Consider the following 23159-nt stretch of genomic DNA (forward strand, 5'->3'; position numbering starts at 1 on the left):
TCTGCAAATTCTATGCACATGATGTCCTTGTCTCCACAAAAGATAATATCATACACATATACAACCACTATAATCATGTGATCTCCATTTGCCTTGACATACAAGTTATTGTTTGCATTCCCTTTGTGGAATCCTTTCTTCTTCAAGTATTTATCCAATCAGGAATACCATGCTCTGGGAGTTTGCTTCAATCCATACAAGACTTTCTTCAACCAACATACAAAACTCTCATCATCCTGTAAAAGATAACCCTCTGGTTGTTCCATATACACCTCTTCTTTTAAGGTTACCATTCAAAAAAGCAGATTTGACATCCATTTAGTAGACCTTGTAACCTTTATAGGCAGAGAAAGCTAAAAACATTCTAATTGCCTCTAACCTAGCAACTGGTGCAAAGGTTTCTTTGAAATCAATACATTCCACTTGAGCATACCCTTTGCAAACTAACCTTTCTTTATGTCACATTATCTTGCCTTCTTCATTCAGCTTATTCTGGTAGACCCACTTAGTACCTATGAAATTCTTGTCTGCTCGTCTAGGAACAAGTTCCCATGTTTGATTCTTCTCAATTTATTTCAACTCTTCATCCATGGCATCTACCCATTTCTCACTTTTTCTAGCTTCATCAAGTTTTGGGTTCAAGTTCTGTCATGAGGCAAAATTTACCTTCTCATCATTTTGGGCTAGTCTTCTTCTTGTTTGCACACCTTCATTTTTATCTCCTATGATCTGTTCTTCCGGATGGTTCTTCTGCACATACCAATTGAATTTCTTGCTTGGTGCTTCCTCCACTGGTCCATTGTCAGATTGATCTTCATGATCATCATCTAAAAAATCAATATAGGGTGGCAGTGCAGATTCTTTCTTATGTAGGTCTTCATGTACTCTCACATTTATGCTATCAACCATTTTTGCCAAATTCTTGTTGTAGCAATTGTAGGTTTTTCTCTTGGTTGAGTAACCCAAGAAGATTCCTTCATCACTTATGGAATCAAAACTTCCTAATCCATCAACATCTCTCTTGATGAAGCAATTACTTCCAAACACTCTAAAATGCTTGAGTGATGGTTTCCGGTTGTACCATAACTCATAGGGAGTCATTCTACTGTTCACTCTTAGCTGTACCCGGTTTAATGTATACACAACAATATGAACTGCTTCCTTCCAGTATGTATCCATTATGCTAGCCTCATTCAACATTGTTCTAGCCATTTCCTTTACTGTCCTATTCTTCCTTTCTGCCACACCATTCTGTTGTGGTGTTCTTGTTGTTGAATATTGTCTCTGGATTCTATGTTTCTCATAGTAGTCAATAAACTCATTTGAAGAATATTCTCCACCTCGGTCTCATCTTAAACACTTTAACCGATGTCTGCTGTCATTTTCAACCATCCTTCTAAAAATCTTGAATCTTTCAAATGCCTATGATTTTTCATGCAAAAATGTCACCCAAGTCATCCTTGAGTAGTCATCAATGAACATCATGAAGTATCTCTCCTTGGTCAGATCCCTTGTCCTTGATGGCCCACACAAATCTGTATGCACTAATTATAGAGGTCTTGAGGTATTGTACTCTTTTTTTTGCAACTTACTTTGATTTTCTTGCCTCTGATACATTCATCACAAAAAGAACTTGTTGGTTTTGTTATTTGTGGAATGTTTCTTACATACCGGTTCTTTCTTATCTTCACCAAATTGTCAAAGTTCATATGACCTAATTTTTGATGCCACAACCAGCTTTCATCAACTTGTCCCATAATGCATTGGAACTCATAGCATTCCTTCAGATTGTAGACATTACCATATGTTCTCTTTCCTTCTACCACAACCTGACCGGTACGCTACTTTCTTATCTGACAACCGGTAGAGTCAAATGTGAACTTGTACCCTTTGTCACACATCTGACTTACACTCAACAGATTATGCTCCAGTCCTTCCATGTAGTACACATCATGAGACTTAATCTTGCCATCAATATTCAATGTACCACAACCTTTAATCTTGATGGAGGAGTTGTCACCAAAACGGACAAAACCACCATTCCAATCATCAAGCTTGATAAACGTTTTCTTGTCTCTGGTCATGTGATTTGAGCAGCCACTATCAACTACCCATAAATTCTTCCTTTCAACATGTAGAGCAGTCTACACAATCAAGCTTGACATTGTCTTGTTCTTCTCCTTTTCTATCCAAACCCGTTTCTCTTCTTTCTTCTCCTCTTATGTCATCTTGTGTTCCGGTTTAGTCTCTATCTTTTGATCCAATATTGTTTTCTTTTGCTCACCAGTTCTTAGCTTACAATGCCTTGCTATGTGACCAAAATTTTGACACTTGTAACATTTTACATTAGCATTGAAAGATGTATCCAAAGCATTCTTGTAGGACATTTGCACACTTCTCCTACACACATAACTCTTATGACCAAACTCATTGCAATTATAGCAAGTGACATTTGTACCTTGTAATGCAACAAATGAGTTTCTATTCTCAAAACTGGGGTTTACATTCATTTTCCTACAGTCTGCTATTCTATGACTGAACTTATTACGTCGGTGACAATAACCATGAAAGCTTGGAACATACCGATTAGATTGTCTTGGTCTTGCAAATGACTACCTCATAGGGGGTCTTCCTTTCATGCTGCTAACTCTAATGAATCCCTCATGATCAGCTCTTGTATTTCTCCTTGGATTTGCATGTCGGTGCATTGAGTATGGTCTCCTATTCATTGATTGTGTATACCGGTTTGTGTGACGATTCTGAACAACATCTGCATATGCCTTCTTACCAATATCTTTGCTTACTGTGAATGTCTTCTTCTCTTCACCTTCATTTGAAGATGTAAACAGTATCTCCTTACTGGATGTGTCTTTTCTATTTGAACTTTGACTCTCTTCAAATCCGAAGCCACTAGTATCCTTAGATTGCTTTTTTTTGCTCAACATCTTGTCTAAAGCTTCGGTGTTGTCTTCATATTTGCTTCTCACTTTCATTCTTCCTTTCTTTTCTTTAATTCCTTCCGGAGCTTGACAATTTCTTCTTCTAGGTTCTGATGCTCCTTCTCCTTTTTACTCAAGCCAGTGCTAGTAAATTCACAGATCCTCTTGGCTTCTTCCAATTGAATTTTTAGATCTAAAATTTTTTTCTTAGACTTTTGAAAAGATTTCTCCAACATCTCTTGTTCTTCAGCTGCAGCCTTTTTCACCTTCTTCAGATCTCTTATTGTTTTCTTCAACTCTTCCAAGGCACCGATGAGCTCTGCTTCAAGTTCTACTTCTCCTTCTTGCTCTTCCTCTTCTCCTTCTTCAGATACTGGAACTTCTTGGGCCATGAAGAGGGTTGCACCGACATCATCTTCATTGCAACAGTCATCTGATACACTCTCCTCATCCGTGGTATCATTTTCATGTGTGTAAAGATTGTTCTGCTTCCGGTTGCCTCTTCTACCATACCGATAGACATTCTTCTTCCTATTCTTACCGTATGATATGCTACCATTTGATTGATCATCGTCATTCTTATCACCATGGGGACATTTGGCAGCAAAATGTCCAATCTTTCCATAGTTGAAACATTTCAGGGGCAACTTGTCTTTGTATTTGCCTGAACCCATCTTGAGTCTTCTAACAAAGTTTGCCATAATATCATCAGAGTCTTCACTGGTTCCATCATGAGTAGACTCTTCTTTTCCTTTTCTTGATGTTTTGAATGCGGCTTCTTTCTTCACAACCTCAGTACCAACAGTCCTCATTTCATAAGCAAATAGGGAACCATACAACTCATCCATTGTAAAGACTTTCAGGTCTTTTGCTTCTTCTATTGCTGAAACCTTTGTATCATACTTAGGTGTGAGGGATCTAAGTAATTTCTTCACTACTACGTTATCTTTTATTTTTTCTCCAAGCCCTCTAATGGTGTTTGTTGTTTCATCAATCCTTTGGAGATAGTCAACAATCTTCTCTTCATCCCTCATCTTCAAACCCTCAAGTTGTGCTCTCAATGTCTAGAACTTGGCTTCCTTGACGTTAGCATCATCTTCAAATATTTTTTGCAACTTATCCCAAGTTGCTTTAGCAAATGAGCAATGCATGACCTTAACAACTCATTATCAGATAACCCACTAAGAATAACATTTTTTGCCTTAGCATTGCTCTCATATTCCTTCTTAGCATCTGAATCAGTAGGAGGATTATTAGGGACTGGATACCCATTCATAATCAACATCCATACATCACAACCTAGAGAGGACAAATAGGTTTACATTCTTCTACTCCAAAAGGCATAGTTGACACCATCAAACATAGGGGCTTTTGAGGAGGCTGATTCATTTCTTGCCATTGTGAACACTTAACAAGATCTACCCAAGCTAGAGAATGATTTGACAAAATAGGGTACCTATGCTCTGATACCAATTGTTGGACACAATGGATCATTGAGAGGGGGGGGAGGTGAATCAGTGATTTAAACAATTTTTACTTAATCAGAGTTGTACTGATTCAATATGAAATACACAAAATGCAGACCAGTTACCAAAGCAATGCAAACAAGGTGTGTGGGATAAATAACTAAAAGATTAATACATCACACACATAAAGATGCAGCACATAACACCAGATGTACGAGGAAAACCCAATGTGGGAAAAACCTCGATGAGAATAGCTGCTGGAGATCTTCTGCTCCAATCCAGCCTCACAATGAAAAGATATTTGATTACAATTTTTTAGGGCACCAACCCCTACACAATTTATAGGCTACAACCTAAAGGAGCTATAACGCCTACACTAAGCACCTACTCAGTGAAAACAATATGAAAACTCAGATAGACAAATGAGATCCCTGTTGTAAATGAGGTTTTGCAACCCTTCAATACTCTGCTCTGTTGGTTTCCCTCTTACCAGTCTGTGTTAACTTAACACACATTGCGACTTAGCCTTTTTGCAAATTCTAACTCTACTAAATCTTCTCTCCCTCTGTTCTGATGAATTCAACTCACACTTGGTCACTCTCTATCAGGTACTGCTTCTTTTAGTTTGTCACCTCTGCGTTCTATGCTCACTCTTCCAGTTTGTTCTTTATACCGGTTTACCCTTCTTCTCCTTACTGGTACAATCTTTACTCACAAACACTTCAAGTGTTTATCTCTTCGGCTCTCAAACAATAATTTCACACTCTCCTTCACCCTTCAGCAACACCAGTATCGGTCTTAGGTCGCCATATTAAAACTAAATCTTTCTCACCAAAAACCAATTCAAACTGAGGGGTGGCTAGGGTTTCCTTCTACCGACCAAATCTGCATCAAATCTGATATGATCCGCCTTGGATCGCACACCTGCTTTGGAGGAATAATCCATCACACGTTTTCCAACTGTCCAAAGTATGTTTGCCAAAAATAGAAAACCTGACCATGATTTCTGACTTTGAAATTTGTTGACTCATTTATGACCCAGTTGTTTCCTTCTCAAGGTCCTCTTGCAATCCAATTTCCTTGCTTCGATCCAGGCGCCAACAACTCCCTGATCTTCCTTTGTCATTCATTCTTTCTCGAACCACATCAATCTATTATCGACCTGTGATTTGTGGTTGATTCAATTAATGTCAACTAACTGCTCCAACAACCATGTCGATGGAGACTTCACGGACCTTTGCATGCTCACCACCTCATCTCCATGTGGCATCACATCGGCATACACGCAACTCACCAACACAAGGTCGGTTTAAACTTGAACATTCAACAAATCCATACCGGCACAAGCCCTTACCAGTGAAACCTTCTCCTGCTGCTATCCGGCAGTATACACTACACTAGTAGCTCACTTCACCTTTGGTGGTTTGTAATATCTTTGTCACTCTGCCTCTTCATCACAAACATTAACACAAACAAACAACCAGCCTACATACTGGTTACAACTTGTCATGCCAACACACAACTTCATATCACCTCTTATCAATGATGTCACTAACAGTCTCAATACCTTCTTGTCTTCCATTCCTTCATATCGGTTATATCTTCCACCATACCGGTTGACAAGCCTTCATGTTAATCTTCCTTATGCTAGTACTTCATATCGGGTTGACATATTGACATACCCTACCGGTAGCTTGCAATACCGGTTGACATCAATGACAACTCAATGACAACAGGTTTTACGTATGCGTTATTTCCTTGTGTATATGTGTTGTAGGATTTTCCATATGTGTTGCAGGATTTGTCATATGTGTTGCAGGATATGTCATATGTGTTGCAAGATTAGTCATATGTCATGCAAGATTAGTCATATGTGCTACAGGATTTGTCATATGCACTGCTTAAGCCTATGTATGCACTAGTCTGTTGTCCCTTTCATTTCCTAATTGTTTTCAACTTTCTTTGTCATTTTTTTGGGTCTATATTTTGTACCATAGGCTATTTTTCACCTTCCTTGTGATTTTTTGAGTTGATATATTGATCAGAGATAGATATTTCAGCATCTTTTGGCTCTAGCAAGATGGATTTTCCTTGTTATAGAGAATTGTATTGCTTATGGTTGAGCAAGAGGGATTATGCCTTGCTCTTGTTTATTGATTACTTATGAGGCTCTTTGTTATATTATGTGATTTGGCTTTATGGCATTGTTGATATTATTTCAGATTTGAATATGCTATATGTGGATGTTATTATGTGGATATGGATGAGCCTCCTTGTTGTTATGCATTGTTGTTCACCCTAACGTCTTGGAACATGGTTAGCGGGAGTGGGCTTTCATGTGATGACTAGAGTCATGAGAGATAGGCTACTAAGAGGTTCCTTGTAAGGATGCTTGGAGTCTAGACCACCAAAGCACATTGGAGGTTTTCGTGATTAATTAAGTGATATCCTAAATAATTAATTAGATGGATTGGGTAATTAGGATTCATCTAAACAAGATAATAATATGATTTTGGTGCCCCGCCTCATAGCCCTAGAGTGGAGACTTGGGATGATCTTGGGAAGACCGTGGAGATGGTAGATTGAACTCCCTTGATTCTCTCATAGGTTCAGACAATTCCACATGACTATCAAGGAAACAGGTGGAGATCTCATAGTTCTTCCTTCTATGTGAGGATAGCATGCGATGACACTCTTCTCTACATGTGTCCTTGTTCGTTATGTCATGATTTGTTGGATAGCCTCTGGGAGTTTTATGCTTGATTTAGCCTTGTGATGTGGCTTGGATTATGGTTCATGTGGTTGCTTCCAGTTGTGGTTTTTTTATGTTATGTCCTTTGGTTGTTATGTGTCATCCTAGGTCTAGAGTGTGTATGGGACCTTGTGTCATTCTTCGAAGCACAGGGGGTGGTTCCTTATGATTCCACATTGTTGGGTGGTTTGATGCCTTCTTCCATTGGGATGTCCTTCATTGGATGCTCACGTGTGTTGATGTGGATATTCTATCTCTCGACTTGTTCATGATTTCATGGAGCAAACTTTATGTACTAGTAGATTAGAGGACATTATTATATCTTGTATCTTGATGTAAGTGATAATGTAATCTTGTAAGAGGATATTGGATATTCTTGTAGGATATGACATGTAATGAGATGCTCTCACTTAATGATATTGATTACGGAAATTGGTAGTAAGCAAATCACTCTTATTGTTCTCATCACTTGGATACAGTTTATGCATTTGTATTATGTTGGATATGTATGATTATTAAGGGAAATGGACCAGATAAGTTAAGAGAAATAAATTAGTAATGAAATAATGATGTGTTAGAATGGTTAAGAGAATGGGATTAGGAACATTTGGAATTGTTGCTTTTAAAATAAATCAAAAGGATTAATCGTGATTGGGAATGTGTAGGTATGTGTCATGATAGTTTAATTGAATGGATGATTACTGTTGTCATATGAAGAAGTAAATGATAGGGATAAATGTTAGAATCAATGAAGATGATAAATGTGATGGAATTCTATGATGTTATTTGTATTCATGTGCTTAGAGTTATGTTAAGCAATGGCGTTGAGATACCCTAGGAAATGTTAATTGATGAGATATTGTTAGTTTCGCTTGAGTACTTATGTTCTTATGGTCTTGTTCTAAGATAACTATGTAAATATTTAAGTGAAGCTAGAATGAATGTTTACGTTTATTTGAATTGCATATGTGGTGTATTAGACTTTTTTTTTTTTTTTAAATCTCTATTTGCATGTTAGATGTTTATATTTCTCTAGGGTATTTTGGTGGGCATTACAACCTAATCAGTAATTTAGCTAGGTAATCCTATATAGAGGCATCCTATCAATTCATTTTCACTTATAAAATCAATTGAAGAGACTCCATCTATATCATTCATGCATCCATGAAGCATTCATCATCAAGCATTTTTAGAAATTCAAAGCTGCATATTCGTCCTTCAAACATTGTGGAGCAAAGTTGCATCAATCTTTGTGCAAGCATGTGTGTGATTACGATTTTTCATGTTCATGTGTTTGTCATGCTACTACATTCAACAATTGTGATTGCATTCAAGAGCATTGCATCATTATCAACAATTGTAGATCTGAGGTATATCTCCTTAACATTTATTTTAGTATTTACATTATTTCATTCAAAGTTAATTCCTAAACTGGGGTTTGACTTAAGCAAACCCCTATCCACGACATATTTCTCTCTCTTTCTATGTGCAGGAAATAGGTTCAAAAGTTCTATTCAAGAATTCAAGAAGAGTTGATGGTGATGAAGAGGTTCAACTTTCAAAGAAAAATCGAAGGACCCGGGCGGATGTATGCTACCTAGTCACAAAAAATTAGGTCGAACTTCTAGGAATGGGTTCTTAATCTAATTTTTTCCTAGATCTCAGTCAGTGGCTCCGTATTACATCTATAGCATTCCGTATTTGTCAACTTACTTCAATCATCCCTCATTTTTCTCTAGTTTCACAACTACATTCCAAATTCAACTAAGAAAGAGAATAATTATTCCCAATTAGCGAATCTAATCAAAATCTCATCCCTTTCCTTATTTGGATTAAATTGTATCTATTGAGTTCAATCATCTTTCAATGTATTTGGTTATTAGTGATTTTATTATCTTAATCTATCCTAATTCCAAGTTACACCATTTCAAGGATTCGGTATCTTTATCTGTTGCAAAAACAGAATACATTGTAGCAACATCTTGTTGTACTTAGGTTATGTGGATAAAATTGATTCTCAAATATATCTAAGTGGCATATGATGAAACTATTCCTATTATGTGTGATAATACCAATGCTATAAGCATCTTAAGGAATCCGGTAATGCATTCAAGGACAAAACATATCTCAATCCGTTATCATTTCTTAAGGGAGAAGGTTGCAGAAAAGGAAGTCAGATTGGAGTATATTTCTACAAAAGAACAGGTTGCAGATATGTTCACTTAGGCATTGACAAAAGATAGCTTTGAGTATCTTAGGTAGAAACTAGGGGTCATTGCCCCTCCTTTTTCAAACTAGATGCATTGTAGTGACGCATCTTTTTAGTGGGAGATCCAAAGCTTATCCTTTATCTCTTGGATTGATGTTGTTGTTGCTTTCAAGGGGAGCAGTGGAGTATGTGTTGAATGATAAATATATTGTGTTTTGCCCTTTGTCTTTGATGTCAAAGGGGAAGAGAACTTGTTGATAGAGAAAGAGATGATTTGATGTGCTCAAGTGTTGTCATCAATGACGAAGGGGGAGATTATTGGTAATATGAGTTTATAAGGTTGCCATTGATGTCAAACTTGGTTGTCCAAATGGATTCTGATCCATATATGCTCCTAGTTGTTGTAGTTGTGTTTTGGGTTGCAGATTGAGTTTGTTATTTTTGGTGTTGGTTGTGGCATTTTGATTCTAGTTTATAGAAGTTGGTTGTTTCTGTTTTGTGGCAGTAAGAGTGTTTGTTAGAATGGTTCGGAAAGTCCTCGATGGCCTTTGGATGTGTTAAATTTGTGTTACAGTTTAGTGGACATGATGTTATGGCTCCTATAGTATTCTAAATGTGCTTCTCCTGTGGATTATTTGTTCCACAAGAGAGCTATGTTGATTTGTGTTTGGGATATTCAATTGTGTTTTGGTTCAGTGTGTTTGAATGAGCTATCTTGATTGGATCATGTTCTTTGGTCTAGATACGCATTAGAGAATGAGTTAAAGTATTGTTATAGGTCTCACCATTGTGTGTAGAGATTCGTGTGGCATTAGTTGCATTGGAAGATGTCCTTTGGCAGACTGTCTGATAAGCTCTATTGCTTATCTACACATTACGTTTGATGGTGACTTTGGAGGATGTGTTAGCACGTGCAAATCGTTGGATTCATCTTGGAAGAATGTGTTATGATGTATTTGGGTCCGCTCTTTCTCCTGGAGTAAACCGCTTTGTGTATTTTTTTGTCCAAGTGGTTTATTTTTTGCAATATAGTTTATTCCAATTGTGGCCGACCCTCACTTAAATTTTTTGATGATATATCTTATATTTAAGGAATGCGTTTGTATGAGTTGTGTATGGAATGTGTGTGAATTGATTAGAAGTGTGTGTAAATGATATGCAAGTAGATTTGAGTTTGTGAATGTGTGAAAAGTCAATTTGTGAAGAGTTTTGAAAGTGATATATTCAAGAAAACAATGTGCAGAGATAGTAGCAGAGTTCAGAAATGTTTTCCATGATAATGGTCGCCTAATCTTGACGTTCAAGGACAATTTCATGTTCAGTTTATTCCGATTGCAGTCGACGCTCAGTTAAATTTTTTGATGATATATATTATATTTAAGGAATGTGGTTGCATGAGTTGTGTATGGAATGTGTGAATTGATTAGAGTGTATGCAAATGATATGCAAGCATATTTGAGTTTGTGAATGTGAAAAAGTCAATTTGTGAAGAGTTTTGAAAGTGATACATTCAAGAAAACAGTGTGTAGAGATAGTGACAGAGTTCGGAAATGTTTGCCATGATATCGGTCGCTTGATCTTGATATTCAAGGACAATTTCATGTTTAGGAGATCCTTTTCATATCAATTTTGCTATTTCTTTTGTTGTTGAATGATAGTGGGTCCTTTAGCAACATTTTTTGTATCTTGCCTAGTAGCAGCGTACCTCAGTTGTGCAAGGCCGTGTATCTTGCCCTAAAGTAGTGTCTTAGCCTACAAGTCCTTTGGGTGTTGTTGCTCCTTGATAGTGATCCTAAAATATTGTAATCGTTCATATTTAGATTATGAGTTAATCTCTCACCATGGTTTTTTAGTTTCTCGCCATGGTTTTTCCTTGCTTGGGTTTTCCATGTAAATTTGGTGTTCTTGTGTTGGTGGTTGATGAGTTTTCAATATTTTGTTGTATGGTTAAATGTTGTTTATAATTTATCTGTTTTTAAGTTTCAGACTAATTCAACCCCCTCTTAGTCTTGTTGTGGGTTCAACACACATCCAACAAAACCTTCTCAACATTGACTTATTAACCAAAAAGCAACCTCCACCGCTAGATGCACCTTACAAGCCCCTTAATAAAAAACGTAAGTAACCACCATCCACTCCACCACTGGTAGTCCTCACCATGGTGCCACCATTATATTGGCCCATTATCCCATACAACCACCTCCACCATGCCAATAAATGATTTCTTGTACTTGATAAGCAATATTGCCCTTGCAATAATACTAACTTCAATTTCAATTTTGTGAGAGAATATTCCATCTATTATATATTCATCAACATTTCCTTCCCAATGTTGCTCCCATTGACCATTTAAATCTTGATTTTGACAATTAAAAGTTTATTGCAACTCTTGCAATGCACGCCTAATCTTCAAATGAAGACACCTTTAAGTTTACCCAAAGTCATTATTTTTATCTTTACAAAATAATAAGATAACATTTATCTATGTATACTTAAGACCTTGCTATATATTAGCTATGAATTGTATGTATGTGTTCTCTAAGTTACAAATTTTTTGTACTTATGGTACAAGTCAATTACAAGTTATAATATTAAGTTTATCATCTATAAGGTATAAAAAAAATTGAAGTTGTTTTCTAAGCCTCCTAGAGGCTACAAGGGAAATTTTCTTTGATTGGGGTTTGCATAGCAATGATTTTTTATTAATTTTCATAAATGTTGCATGTGTCAAATGTGCTCAAGACACATATTTAAGTGTTGTTCAATGCTCTTAAAAATACCTCATATGGTGCTTGAATTTCAAAAAATGACTGCACATTTGGATCATCGTTGGACAAAACTACAATTCTACAATTTCAAATTAATAGCAAATTTGAATGTGACAATTGTCTTTCGAAAGTCAAATTCTTTATTAATTAGAAGACAACTATTTGTGGCATATTTTGGACTGTTGTGGCACATTGATAGCTTGATAGTTAGTATAATCTAAGAGTGAGATCACTTAATGGGACGTATTTAACTTATTGTAATTGATCAAAGTCATTTCGAGTGTCTTTATATTGGAAAGTGTGAACTTTTTTTGTGTTGTAGCTAATTAGTAAGGCAAGAAGATGGTGATAAGCTATATAACTTCCACGGAGACCTGGTCATAAGCATGTTCCATGGTCATAAGCATTGACACAAAGATTAAGTTTAGGATTGTATAGCAATTAAAGAGTAATTTAAGAGCCCAAAGCATGTATAGACCAATTTAAACAAGAGTACCAATAGGGTTTTTTTAAGTTATTGATTTATTTTAGCACATGTAGCTTAACCAATTTAAATATTCCTACACATAATTGATCACCCTATGTTTTAATTTCCATCTCTTCTATAGATGGATTTAATATTTTATGCATAATTTTGCAAGAAACTAAAATAGGTGAAGTAGTGGTCTAATGATCGAGTCGTTGCAAAAAGTCATCTTAAAAGTCTTGATACTTTCTTTTGTTTGATTATAAGGTCTTTGTATATGTGCTACACAATACCTTTTGGTATAAAGAGACCTAAACCTAGAGTTCTTCGAGAATCATCAACAAAAGAACTTGCTGCTTATGGGTATAGTTTAATATGCTAATCCTAAATAATTAGTGGGCTATTGTAGAATGCTGTTATCTTTTCCAAAGAATATAAAGACCTAATGTTCAAGCATGCTAGCACATATGGAGAAAAGGAAAGAACTTGTTGAACAATGGAGTTTGATAACAACCTAATGATCTAGCGTTCAAGCATGCTCACACATGGAGAAAAGGAAAGAACTTGTTGAACAAAAGCATGCAAATTCAATGTTGTCCAAGCACCATGAAGACCCCATTTGAAAGACCATCCAAGTTAGATATTGCTAATGAAGATTGTGCAAGAGTGATATCTTAGAGTTGACAAAAGGCAAATTTGTCTCTTCCATAATTTAAGTCATCTTTATATTAAAAAGATGAGTATTATCAAATTTATTTCTTGAATTTTTCTTATATGTTAGACTAATTAGAATTGATTTTTTTAAGGTGCTTGTATGCAAATTGACAAATCAGATGCAAACAGGCTCAAAATGCTTTTCCCAAGCAGCAGCTAGAAAAGCTTTCCGCTAAATGCTTATCACACTGATCATAGTCAAGATGTTTCCATAGTCCATATTAGAAATCAAAATGCGCTTTTGGATGTAATTGTGTGAGTTTTTGCATCAACATTTCAGATCATCTTCATAATCCATCATCAAGATAAAGAACAACAAATGATCTAAACATTGATGCAAAAAAAACTCAGTTATCCAGAAGCTTCCTTATTAGAACATCAGGTGTTCATATCAGCTATGGGACTGCTATAATTAGTAACGGATAAAGAGCATGGTCGTCACCTGCAATCTGATAATCTTTGTCATTAACAGTACAAGCATGACTGGCATAATTTAGCAGATATTCTATTTTGAGAATACTGCAAGCCAGCTGCAAGCAAAACATGGCATTTTGAAGTCTTCGAGTATCAGAAACGGCCTCAGAATATTAAAGAAAAGGTGGCTTAAGTCGAAGAAACAATTGTAAGGAACGTTAAACTTTCCAACACCTCAGAAAGCATTGACGTTACTGTAATTGTATATCCCTTCAAATTTGTGAAACTCCACATTAGGAAGTTCTGAAACTTCTCAAATGTATAAGTAATGAAACAATTTGTAATCAAACGTATGCTTTCAGGGTAAAGAATTCCCCTCCATTCCTAAATTCATATGCACGTTAAAGTTTATGTCATGATAGAAGGCCAACCTAAAGAGTTGAAAATTTTGACGGAAACAAATTGGTGATCGAAACCTTTCCTAACAGGCATGATGACAGCCTTCTCAGATTACACAGATTGCTGATAAAGCTGGCAAGAAGTGACCTATTTAAAGATCTGAAAGAAAAACAAGCACATTACCCCGTTTAGTTTGAGAGATTTAAGCTTTAAGATTTCCAGAGAGTAATGATAGCAGCCATCTCAACTAACAGACTTTGTTAGTATAAACTTCTGGGCAAAGCTCTCAATAATTGACTACGTTAAAAAAGTTTTTGATGAAGGCACGTTCATGTTCCAGGTCCTATACTTTTCCTGTGATATATTTCGAGGTCAGCTTTCCTCAAAAGGAATGCTAGCAACCAATAAATATATCAGAGGAAAATAAATAAGCACATAATACAGCCATTCCTATTTTCTAGCAGAAAAGAAGTTCAAAATAAGTGATGCGACTGATGACTACCTAATCTTCTTTGAATTGAAACATAGGACATACACTACCCAATCCTCTTGTATACAATGAGTGATCTTGCGGTTTTTCAAGCAGTGATTCGTTCACATCAAGTGACTACAGACTTATTTTGAAGCAAACCTTACTATTGGCAGCCCAGCATTACTTTCCATCACTTATGATAATCATTTAATCTAGTAAACCAGTGAAGCTCTTTTCTAAAAATATAAAATCCTCAGGATCATTCCATTGGTAAACTGTACATAGGGAACAAAATTCACCATATACAGTTTATAGCCCTTGATGTTAGACATTAAAGTCAGTGTTGTATGATCCGACCTCGCCAGATTTTTTTTTAAAAGCGAGATATGGCAGCTTCTAAGTTGTCAAGCAATAAAGCTAAACGTAATTTCAAAAGATCCAAAATCCCTTTCAGCTCCTAGCTGCCGAATTTCATTTTGCTGGACAAAAAATGCACATCAAAAGTGGAATTTCACTTTCACTTCCAAATTTTAAGATATGCTGTCTGCTCAAGCTAGTCAAATAGAAAAGTGACCCAAACTTTCGGACAAAAATGGGAAACAAATAGGCACCCCAAACAGCTCAGCTTTTGCACATCAATCTCTGAGCCTTCAAAAGCTTAATTTTCTGGCTGTACAAGTATATTTTCTTATACATGTAGATAACCCAGAAAATCAGGTAATCAAATTGACCACCAGCATCCCTTTGTGTAATTTGTCCTTTCTTGATTATTTGCTCAAGCTATTCCAGGAGGAAATAGGTAATCTTAGATGCTTTTGGCCATTCAGGGGCTGCCTGAACTACTTGATGGCATAATAGGGTGTAATTACATTCGATTATTCATCCCCTGGCGATGATGCTGTGGCACCGGCTTACCATGAAATGGCCTTACATGATTATGACCTTGTTTGGGTAGGTCTTGTAATTCCATTACTTGAACTGTGCGTTGCTTCTTGGCTGCAAAGAGCATTACTAGTTCATTAGGTCACTAGATTCATGGGTTGTCACCCACTTCATAGTTTAAGTGTTTCAGAAACAAAAACAATAATGCATTCAACATTAATATACAAACCCTTCTCTGCTTGTTGGTAACCTTCTTGAAGCCTTCTTTTTGCGGCCTCAATCTTCACTTTTACAGATTTATCTTCGGGAGAGCTTAACTTCTGCAGAAAAAAATTCACAAGCATGACTTCAGAGACAAGTTGATTTTTAAAGTCTAGCTCAAAATAAGCAGAGCCTGTGACTGCATGTTCATGTTATAAGATCCATCTAGATGAGATACTAAAAAATTAAAAAAAAGAGATAAATATCTTCACTTCCTACATATTGGAATCAGCTCCTGGGTAGATCAATTGTGCTTAAAACTTAATAACTAAATCCAATCAAATTTTTTGGCATCAAAATTAAATTTCAAAGTCAAGTAATGACCTATCAATGGGGCATTCATGATGGTTTTGTCTTCAATTCCTTTTTAATGTAACAGTTTACTTACATGTTGAGAAGGAAGAGAGCTAGACTTGATCTGCTGCTTGTTGGAATCTAACTTTTGCTGCACATTCTCTTCATAGGACTTGCGCTCCTGGCTTACAATTGGTGGTCTTCCAGGACCAGAACTGGCAATCATGTAGTTTGCTCCTCTCATCAGATTGACATGACGATCTGCTTCTGACTGAACTTGAGCATCCCTTCTTAACCCCCCATTTTTTAATCCATCTGTAGCAGTTTCTTGCTTACTGCAGTGACTAGCATCCCTTTTTGAATAACTTTGGTAATCTTGCTGCTTTCTTTTAGGCAGTTCTTGTACTGTAAGTTGCTTTTCACCCTCTTCATCACCATCATTCTCAGTTGTGTCAGGAATTCGAGGATCTGTAATGATTTTAAAAGACAACTCATACCAAATCAACATAAACAATCGACGGAAAGAAAATTAAGTATTCAGAAGAAATGACATTGCATCAACTAAGACAGCACTCCAAAAGCCTGTGTTTTCATGTAGTGAATTAAGAAATACAACAAAAGTAATGGAACGCAATTGAAAAGGGAAAAATGAACTTACTTCCATCATCATCCATACCATCAAAGAACTTTAATCCCAATCCCAAGCAGGTTGCAACAAACATCATGTATATGTCAGTGCCAAAATCAACAAGCTCAAATAATAAAAGGATAGTTATCAATCTAAACATTCTTGGGTGCAAGAATTTCTCATTAAGGAAGAGAAACTTTTTGCATCTCTTAGTGTGCTTGGCAAAGCAATATATATTACCATGTTATTGAACAAAGAATCATGCCGCTTTCATGTTTTTACTACCTGGGACATTTCTATTGAAGTTGTCTGCGTTGCCAGAAAGGCAACATCCTCGAGTGGAGGGGAAGGGAGTCCATTTTCATCATCAGCAGTTGCAGGTGAAACAGAGTCGGTAGAGGTTCCTGCAAATACAAAAGCATGTGCATGTTATAGAATTTGTGCTTTTAGTAACCTACCATTAGAATGGAAGAGTAAAGTATAGGGAAAAATTAAATACTTCAATCCAACATGAGAGCATACCTGCTATTGCAGCTACAGCAACATTTCCAGCAGTTTTCATCCATTCATCTGCAAGCTCTTTCCAGCTACTGTAGTGCACCATACAAGAAACAATAAAACCTTGGTAAATATCTTAAAACAAATGGAACGATTCACATAAAAGCTGCTGCTAAAATCAAGCATCCTCTATTAGTTTTAGAGCTGCTTCCTTTAATGATGATAAACAAGAGAACTTGCTATTATTGCAAATGATTTTGAAATTTTAAAAAGCCATAATTCAACCCTAAACTCTCCATTATTTCCTGCATTTAACAAGATCTTTTCAGCTTCTTTGTTGCAACATAGAAAAGCATAGTAAACTACAAAAGGCTGTCATCAAACTCAAATAAACTTCCATCTGTTTTAGGGTCAGTTCCTACAGTTTCAGTGAATGCTGGAATTCATCCATGGATTCAACATTTAACTAAAATGACCTTTCAATTCTCCTATGAACCAAAACGATCACAAAATTTTACGTAAGCAAGACTTGATTTACCTGACAAGATTCTTTGCCATAGAGCAAATAGTTTTCGACTTGTGCTTCCGCAACTTATTGACTTTCCTACCAACGTCAGTTGCCTGCAATTGAATAGATGTTCAGACAACATCAGAAAAATGTTTGACATCAAACCATGTTATCAGTCTAACCAGTCTTCATTACAGATATGAGAAACTTAACCTAGAGATTAATGTCTAGGTGTAAATGGCCACCGGAACAAAAGAAACGCATGCAATAGAAGCCAGAGCACAATTTGCATTACAATCAAAGAAAAACAATAAAGTAAAGCAATGAAATTTTCGAAAGGAACATAAACATGAAGCTGCAAGTGTTATCTCATGTAGCCCTAAATAGAGCACTAAACGCAATACCCGCTTGTCCTGAAAAACGTACCTTTAGAATTTCAACAGACAATTGCATCAACTCCAATCTTCTCAATGACTCGATTAGCTGACTATCCGACTGCTAGACAAAATGTGATTCTTGAGAGATATGAGCAAACCCTCATTTCAATACCAGAAATTCAAAATGAACTGAAATAATGGAAATTTAATGTCGTTCAGATATATCAACAAATCCTAATTTCCTTGCCACAAATTCAAAAGAGCAGCAATAATGAAAATTTAATGATTCGTTAAGATAACATGAGCAAACCCTGATAGAACACCAGAAATCCAAAATGAGAAGGCAGAAAATGAAAAATTTACCTCATCCCGATTTGCAAGAATGTCTTTGATCCTGAAGACCTCTCTGAGAATTTGGGATTCCTCCTCAATTTCCTCCGTCAGAGCTTCAGCCTCGTCATAGCTATAATTGCTGACCCTATTCCTATCTGCATCATCAGCATCATCGCTACTACTGGTGACCTTAGCATTATTGGAACCCTTATTAATACCATCATCATCATCATTTTCGCCATTATCAATATGATCTTCAGGTTGAGGAACAGCAGCATCACATTCGCAGCACCTGAGAAACCTAGATGTGTAAAGCCTCTCGGCAATCTTATCTCTCCTTCTTCTAAATTCATTTGGGCAATCGGAGGCTGCAACAAGGATTGCATATTCAATTACACTGCATATGTCAGCCTCAGCGGTCTCAAAAAACTTCCGCCACTTATCCACAGATCCCATTTTATGCACTGTCATTTAACCCTAATTCCGAGGCCTCCTCACAATAAAACAACCCCTGGACTAGTGGTACCGATAAGGAATAACGATGCAAACGCACCCAATATACCAACAGGTAATTCAAATTGACCAACCAAGAACTAGAAGCGTTTGAATGACCAACCAAGAACTAGAAGTGTTTGAATATTCGATGACCTTATACTAATCAATCAATCTTTGCCTGAAAACCTCAGAGATCAGGTCTTCTGTGTGACCTAATTTTTTGGAAACTCACTAAATAAAACTGTGTTCCGCAAAAAATCCCTAAGATCAGAGGTCTTGGGTATGACCAAACCTTAAAAAATCTGAAAAATAAAAACGTAAAGATCAGGTTATGGGTGTGGTTTAATTTTGTTTCAAAAAAACAATACAATCCTTGAAGGAAATACTCAGTGATCGGCCCTTAGGTGTTACTGAAATTCAGAAAAACAACACAAGACGCGATGAAACTCATAACCCAAATTTTTTTGATCGAACAGGAGAGGTAAAAAAATAGTTTTGATTTTGTTTTCAGGAAAAATAGAATACCCCCAAAAATAGGTAATATATTTTTAAGAAGGAATGGATATATGACAGGAAGGGATTGGATGTAGTTAGAAGGGATTGCAAATTTTCTTTTGTACAAATCTTCTTTAATTAATTTTACGAACTTCAGAATTGGGAGCCGAGTAAAGGCTTTATTGTAATCCGAAAAAATGTTACAGCAGAGATGAAATTTTCAAGCTGAAAAAATGGCGAATTTGGAGGGACTTTTACCCACGCTCGAGCGAATAAATCGCTGAATTTCAGTACACCGAAAAGAGCAAAATGCACGGCATGAAGGATGACAGACGTAAATTCTACACCGCCTGTCTCTTGACAAGTTGTCAAAGCTGCGCTCAGTTTAACGAGAAGTTGCACACGTTTTAATGTAAAGCTGCTCAAGCTTTACCACGAACCTTTTGGGTGCGAAACTTGAAAAAGTTGAAACAAAGCGGTTAAAATGTAAACCGCTTTTCTCAATGAGCGGTATATTTTTTTGCCGGAAAGCGGTGTTTTGAACGGTTCTTTCGAAACAGCTGTTGCTTTGTCCAAAATAAATACAAGTTGACTCCGAAGATTTTGACTGGCTGAAAACTGACACGTAGACTGCGTAATCTTCTTGCGAATAAAGCTCTATCTTTCCGTCCAGCACAAAATCTGTCTATTTTGTTTTTTAATTATTATTTACATCAACACTTGTGTTACAAAATCCATTCCACAATCTTAAAATATGAAAAATATTTATTCCTATTTTTAGGATAATAATTCCATTATCAATACTCCAGCACAAGCACAAGTCACCTAAACACGAGCACAAGCTACTTAAACATAAGTATTAGGTGGAAATATTTTAGATTAAGAGTAAAGGATTGAGGGGTATTCATTTGGCTAAAGTCGCCTGAACACGATTCTTAACCTAAACAAATCTTAAGTGGAAACATTTTGGATAGAGAATCGAGGTTTCAAGAGTATTCATTTCGCCAAAGTCATTTGAACATGATTCCTAACTTGCACAAATCTTAGGTGGAAACATTTTCGATTGGGAATCAAGGATTGTAAGGTATCCATTTGGCCAAAGTCCCCTGAACACGAGTTTTAACTTGCACAAATCTTAGGTGGAAACATTCTCGATTGAGAATCAAGGATTGTGAGTTATCCATTTGGTCAAAGTCACCTAGGCATGATTACTGACCTTCACAAGTCTTAGGTGGAAATGTTTTTGATTGAGAGTCAAGGATTGTGGGTATCCATTTGGCCAAAGTCACCTTAACACGATTCTTGACATGTACAAATCCTTGGTAGAAATATTTTTTATTGAGAGTTAAGGATTGAGGGATATTAATTTGGCCAAAGTCAGCTCAACATGATTCCAAACCTCGTTCCTTATATTAGATAATATTTATTTTGAATATTTGGTACAAAAAATTATATAATTTGCACTTATTTATATTATTATTAAACTAAAAACATATCATGTCTCTAATAAACAATTTGACTAGAAGAATTTAAGGAATGTGAAAAGTAAACAAAATATTTTAAAAATTAATAAAATTCTCTTTAAAGTTTTGATTTAATAGTGAAAAGAATAAATGGGATGTTATAGTTTGATTTATATCATTTTGAGTATATATAATTATAAATTGTGATAGATGGTATCTTGTGATTTGTCTTTCTATTGACTTGAGTTATTTTTAAGTAATATTTGTATATATAAATTCAATCTTTGATGTGTGATTTGACTATGTTTTGTAAAACCAATCTAATTATCTTTAGACTTCATATGTGTAATTGTCTTGATATCTAAACCTACAATAAAACAACTACTAAAATTGACATCAATTATTACATTCAAAATGAAGCTCATTAAAATTTTAAAAAGGCAAACTTGTCTCTTAAAATACGTTTTAATTAAATATAAAGATACATGTTTTTCTTTTATTATGAATCTTTAAAAAAAATTGCCCACTTAAATTAATTTTTATTTATTTTCTCTTTTTAAACTTTTATTTTAAATTCTTCCTACTAAAACTCAAATTTTATTAAAAAGGATGTAATCAAATTAATTTAAGTTTAATTTCAGAAAATAAAATGAAATATTTTACAATTATTTTCATTTTCTAAAATATAAAGTAGTATTACTTATATTAAAAATAATTGTGTAAAATGTTCTCAAGATATCAATTTAAATTATGAAGAAACATAAATATAAGAATACTAATACTAAGCCCGTTAATGGGCATGGTTGGGTTCAATCCAACTCCTTGGTGCAGCCTAAGGTGGTGTGGTAAAAGCCTTCGAAAGGTTGGGTGAAGGTAAATTTTGATGGTGCCTCAAATGGTAATCCAGGACCGTCAGGGGCAGGTTTCATTATAAGGGATTGGTGTGGTAAGGTTTTGTTTCTAGGAGCGAAAAAACTTGAATCTGGGACTAATAATGTAGCGGAAGTACATGCGGCGTTGATGGCAGTAAGATTTTGTTGGCAGATGGGGGTGAGGAAACTACATATTGAAGGTGATTCGTTGGTGGTCATACATGCAATCATGAAGGGATCGATTGATGTGTGGCATTTGCAAAACCACATTCACAACATTGTGGAAGACTTAAATAATTTTGAAGATTTTAGAGTTGGCCATATTAAAAGGATGGGTAATATGGAAGCAAATGTCTTATCAAAATGGGTGTTGGGTTTTAATGAAATTGGTGAAGTTAGAATCAAAGACATGAGACAACTAAATTTTGAAGATTAACGAACAAGGTGATGATGTCAGTTGAATGCAACTTTGAGATCCTCGAGATTGTGAAGAGTATGAATGCAGGTGATGGGTAGTATGGAAGGCGGCATTGTTTTAATGTTGCATAGATTCTTAAAGAGGGAGTGTGAACCAAGTTAAAGGGAGATTTAACTACTTGCTTCATGCCAATTAATGCAAAAACAAAATAGGAGATGGTAGTGAAGGGTTTGAAGCAGAATTTGAGTGTGATGGTGATTTTGCAAAGAGGTGGTGGAGGTGATTTTGTGAGCAGAGGTACGAGATGGAAGCAAACTTCACTCTCAAGACATAGAAACAGCTTTGCCCGTTCCATGGAGAGCTAATTGCTCGCAGGGTGAAGAGTTCTTTTAATTTTTGGGATGAATATTTGGTACCCTGCATTTATTTGATTGTGGGAAGTGCTTTTGAGGGAATAAAGCACCGCTATAAGACCAGGATGGATGTCTATTCATTAGTGATGGCTTGGGGTTTGCAGAGTGGTGATTATACAGGGATGGTGAAGCGTGTGATGGAAGTCTTAGTTCCTGCTACCTACCTAGGTGAATTAGATTCATTGCTCAAATGGGCAGTCCCGGGAGTCAGCTTGACATTGGGGAAGGAATAAAGCATGAAGGTGAAGGAATAAAGAAGGTTATAAAACCATTTATGAGATGGGCACGAGGATAGTGCAAATACCACTGTAGTTTGGAGGCACGACGAGGATGGGAAGCTCTGAAGCTGTTGATTGAGATAAAGGAGCTGGAAATGGTGAGCAAGCGAAGATAGAGGAGGCGGAAGAAGGAAGGCGTGTTCTTTGTCTGAGGAAGGATAAGGTTGGCTCGGGTCCGGTGGTGTGGCATGCTCCTCTCGCAGGGGATGATTCAACTGCAAATTTCCTTTTTCGATTGTCTTTTTATCAAGGTGTGATGTGTTTAGTTTATGTTTGGTTTATATTTCATATGAACTCTGTGGTGTAACCTGCACTTCTTTAGTTTGGGTATTTACGGGAAATGAT

General features: G+C 36.1%; 1 protein-coding gene across 2 annotated transcripts; it reads right to left on the reverse strand.

The window, feature by feature from the left end:
• Positions 1–14720: 14720 nt before the first annotated feature.
• On the reverse strand, positions 14721–19744 carry LOC131045931 (probable mediator of RNA polymerase II transcription subunit 26b). 2 transcript variants are annotated; one of them, XM_057979579.2, is made up of 9 exons: positions 18411–19744; positions 18097–18168; positions 17701–17783; positions 17187–17254; positions 16950–17068; positions 16695–16722; positions 16131–16504; positions 15711–15801; positions 14721–15595 (listed from the first exon to the last, which is right to left on the reverse strand). In XM_057979579.2, exons 1-9 carry the CDS (start codon positions 18849–18851, stop codon positions 15465–15467), a joined length of 1407 nt encoding a protein of 468 aa, XP_057835562.1. In that variant the 5' UTR covers positions 18852–19744; the 3' UTR covers positions 14721–15464. The 2 variants fall into 2 exon arrangements, with proteins under 2 accessions (XP_057835562.1, XP_057835563.1); XM_057979580.2 differs by having other exon boundaries at positions 18097–18165; positions 18411–19742.
• Between the last annotated feature and the right edge of the window lie 3415 nt (positions 19745–23159).

The sequence above is a fragment of the Cryptomeria japonica genome, chromosome 8, assembly GCF_030272615.1.
Source record: "Cryptomeria japonica chromosome 8, Sugi_1.0, whole genome shotgun sequence".
NCBI lineage: Eukaryota > Viridiplantae > Streptophyta > Pinopsida > Cupressales > Cupressaceae > Cryptomeria > Cryptomeria japonica.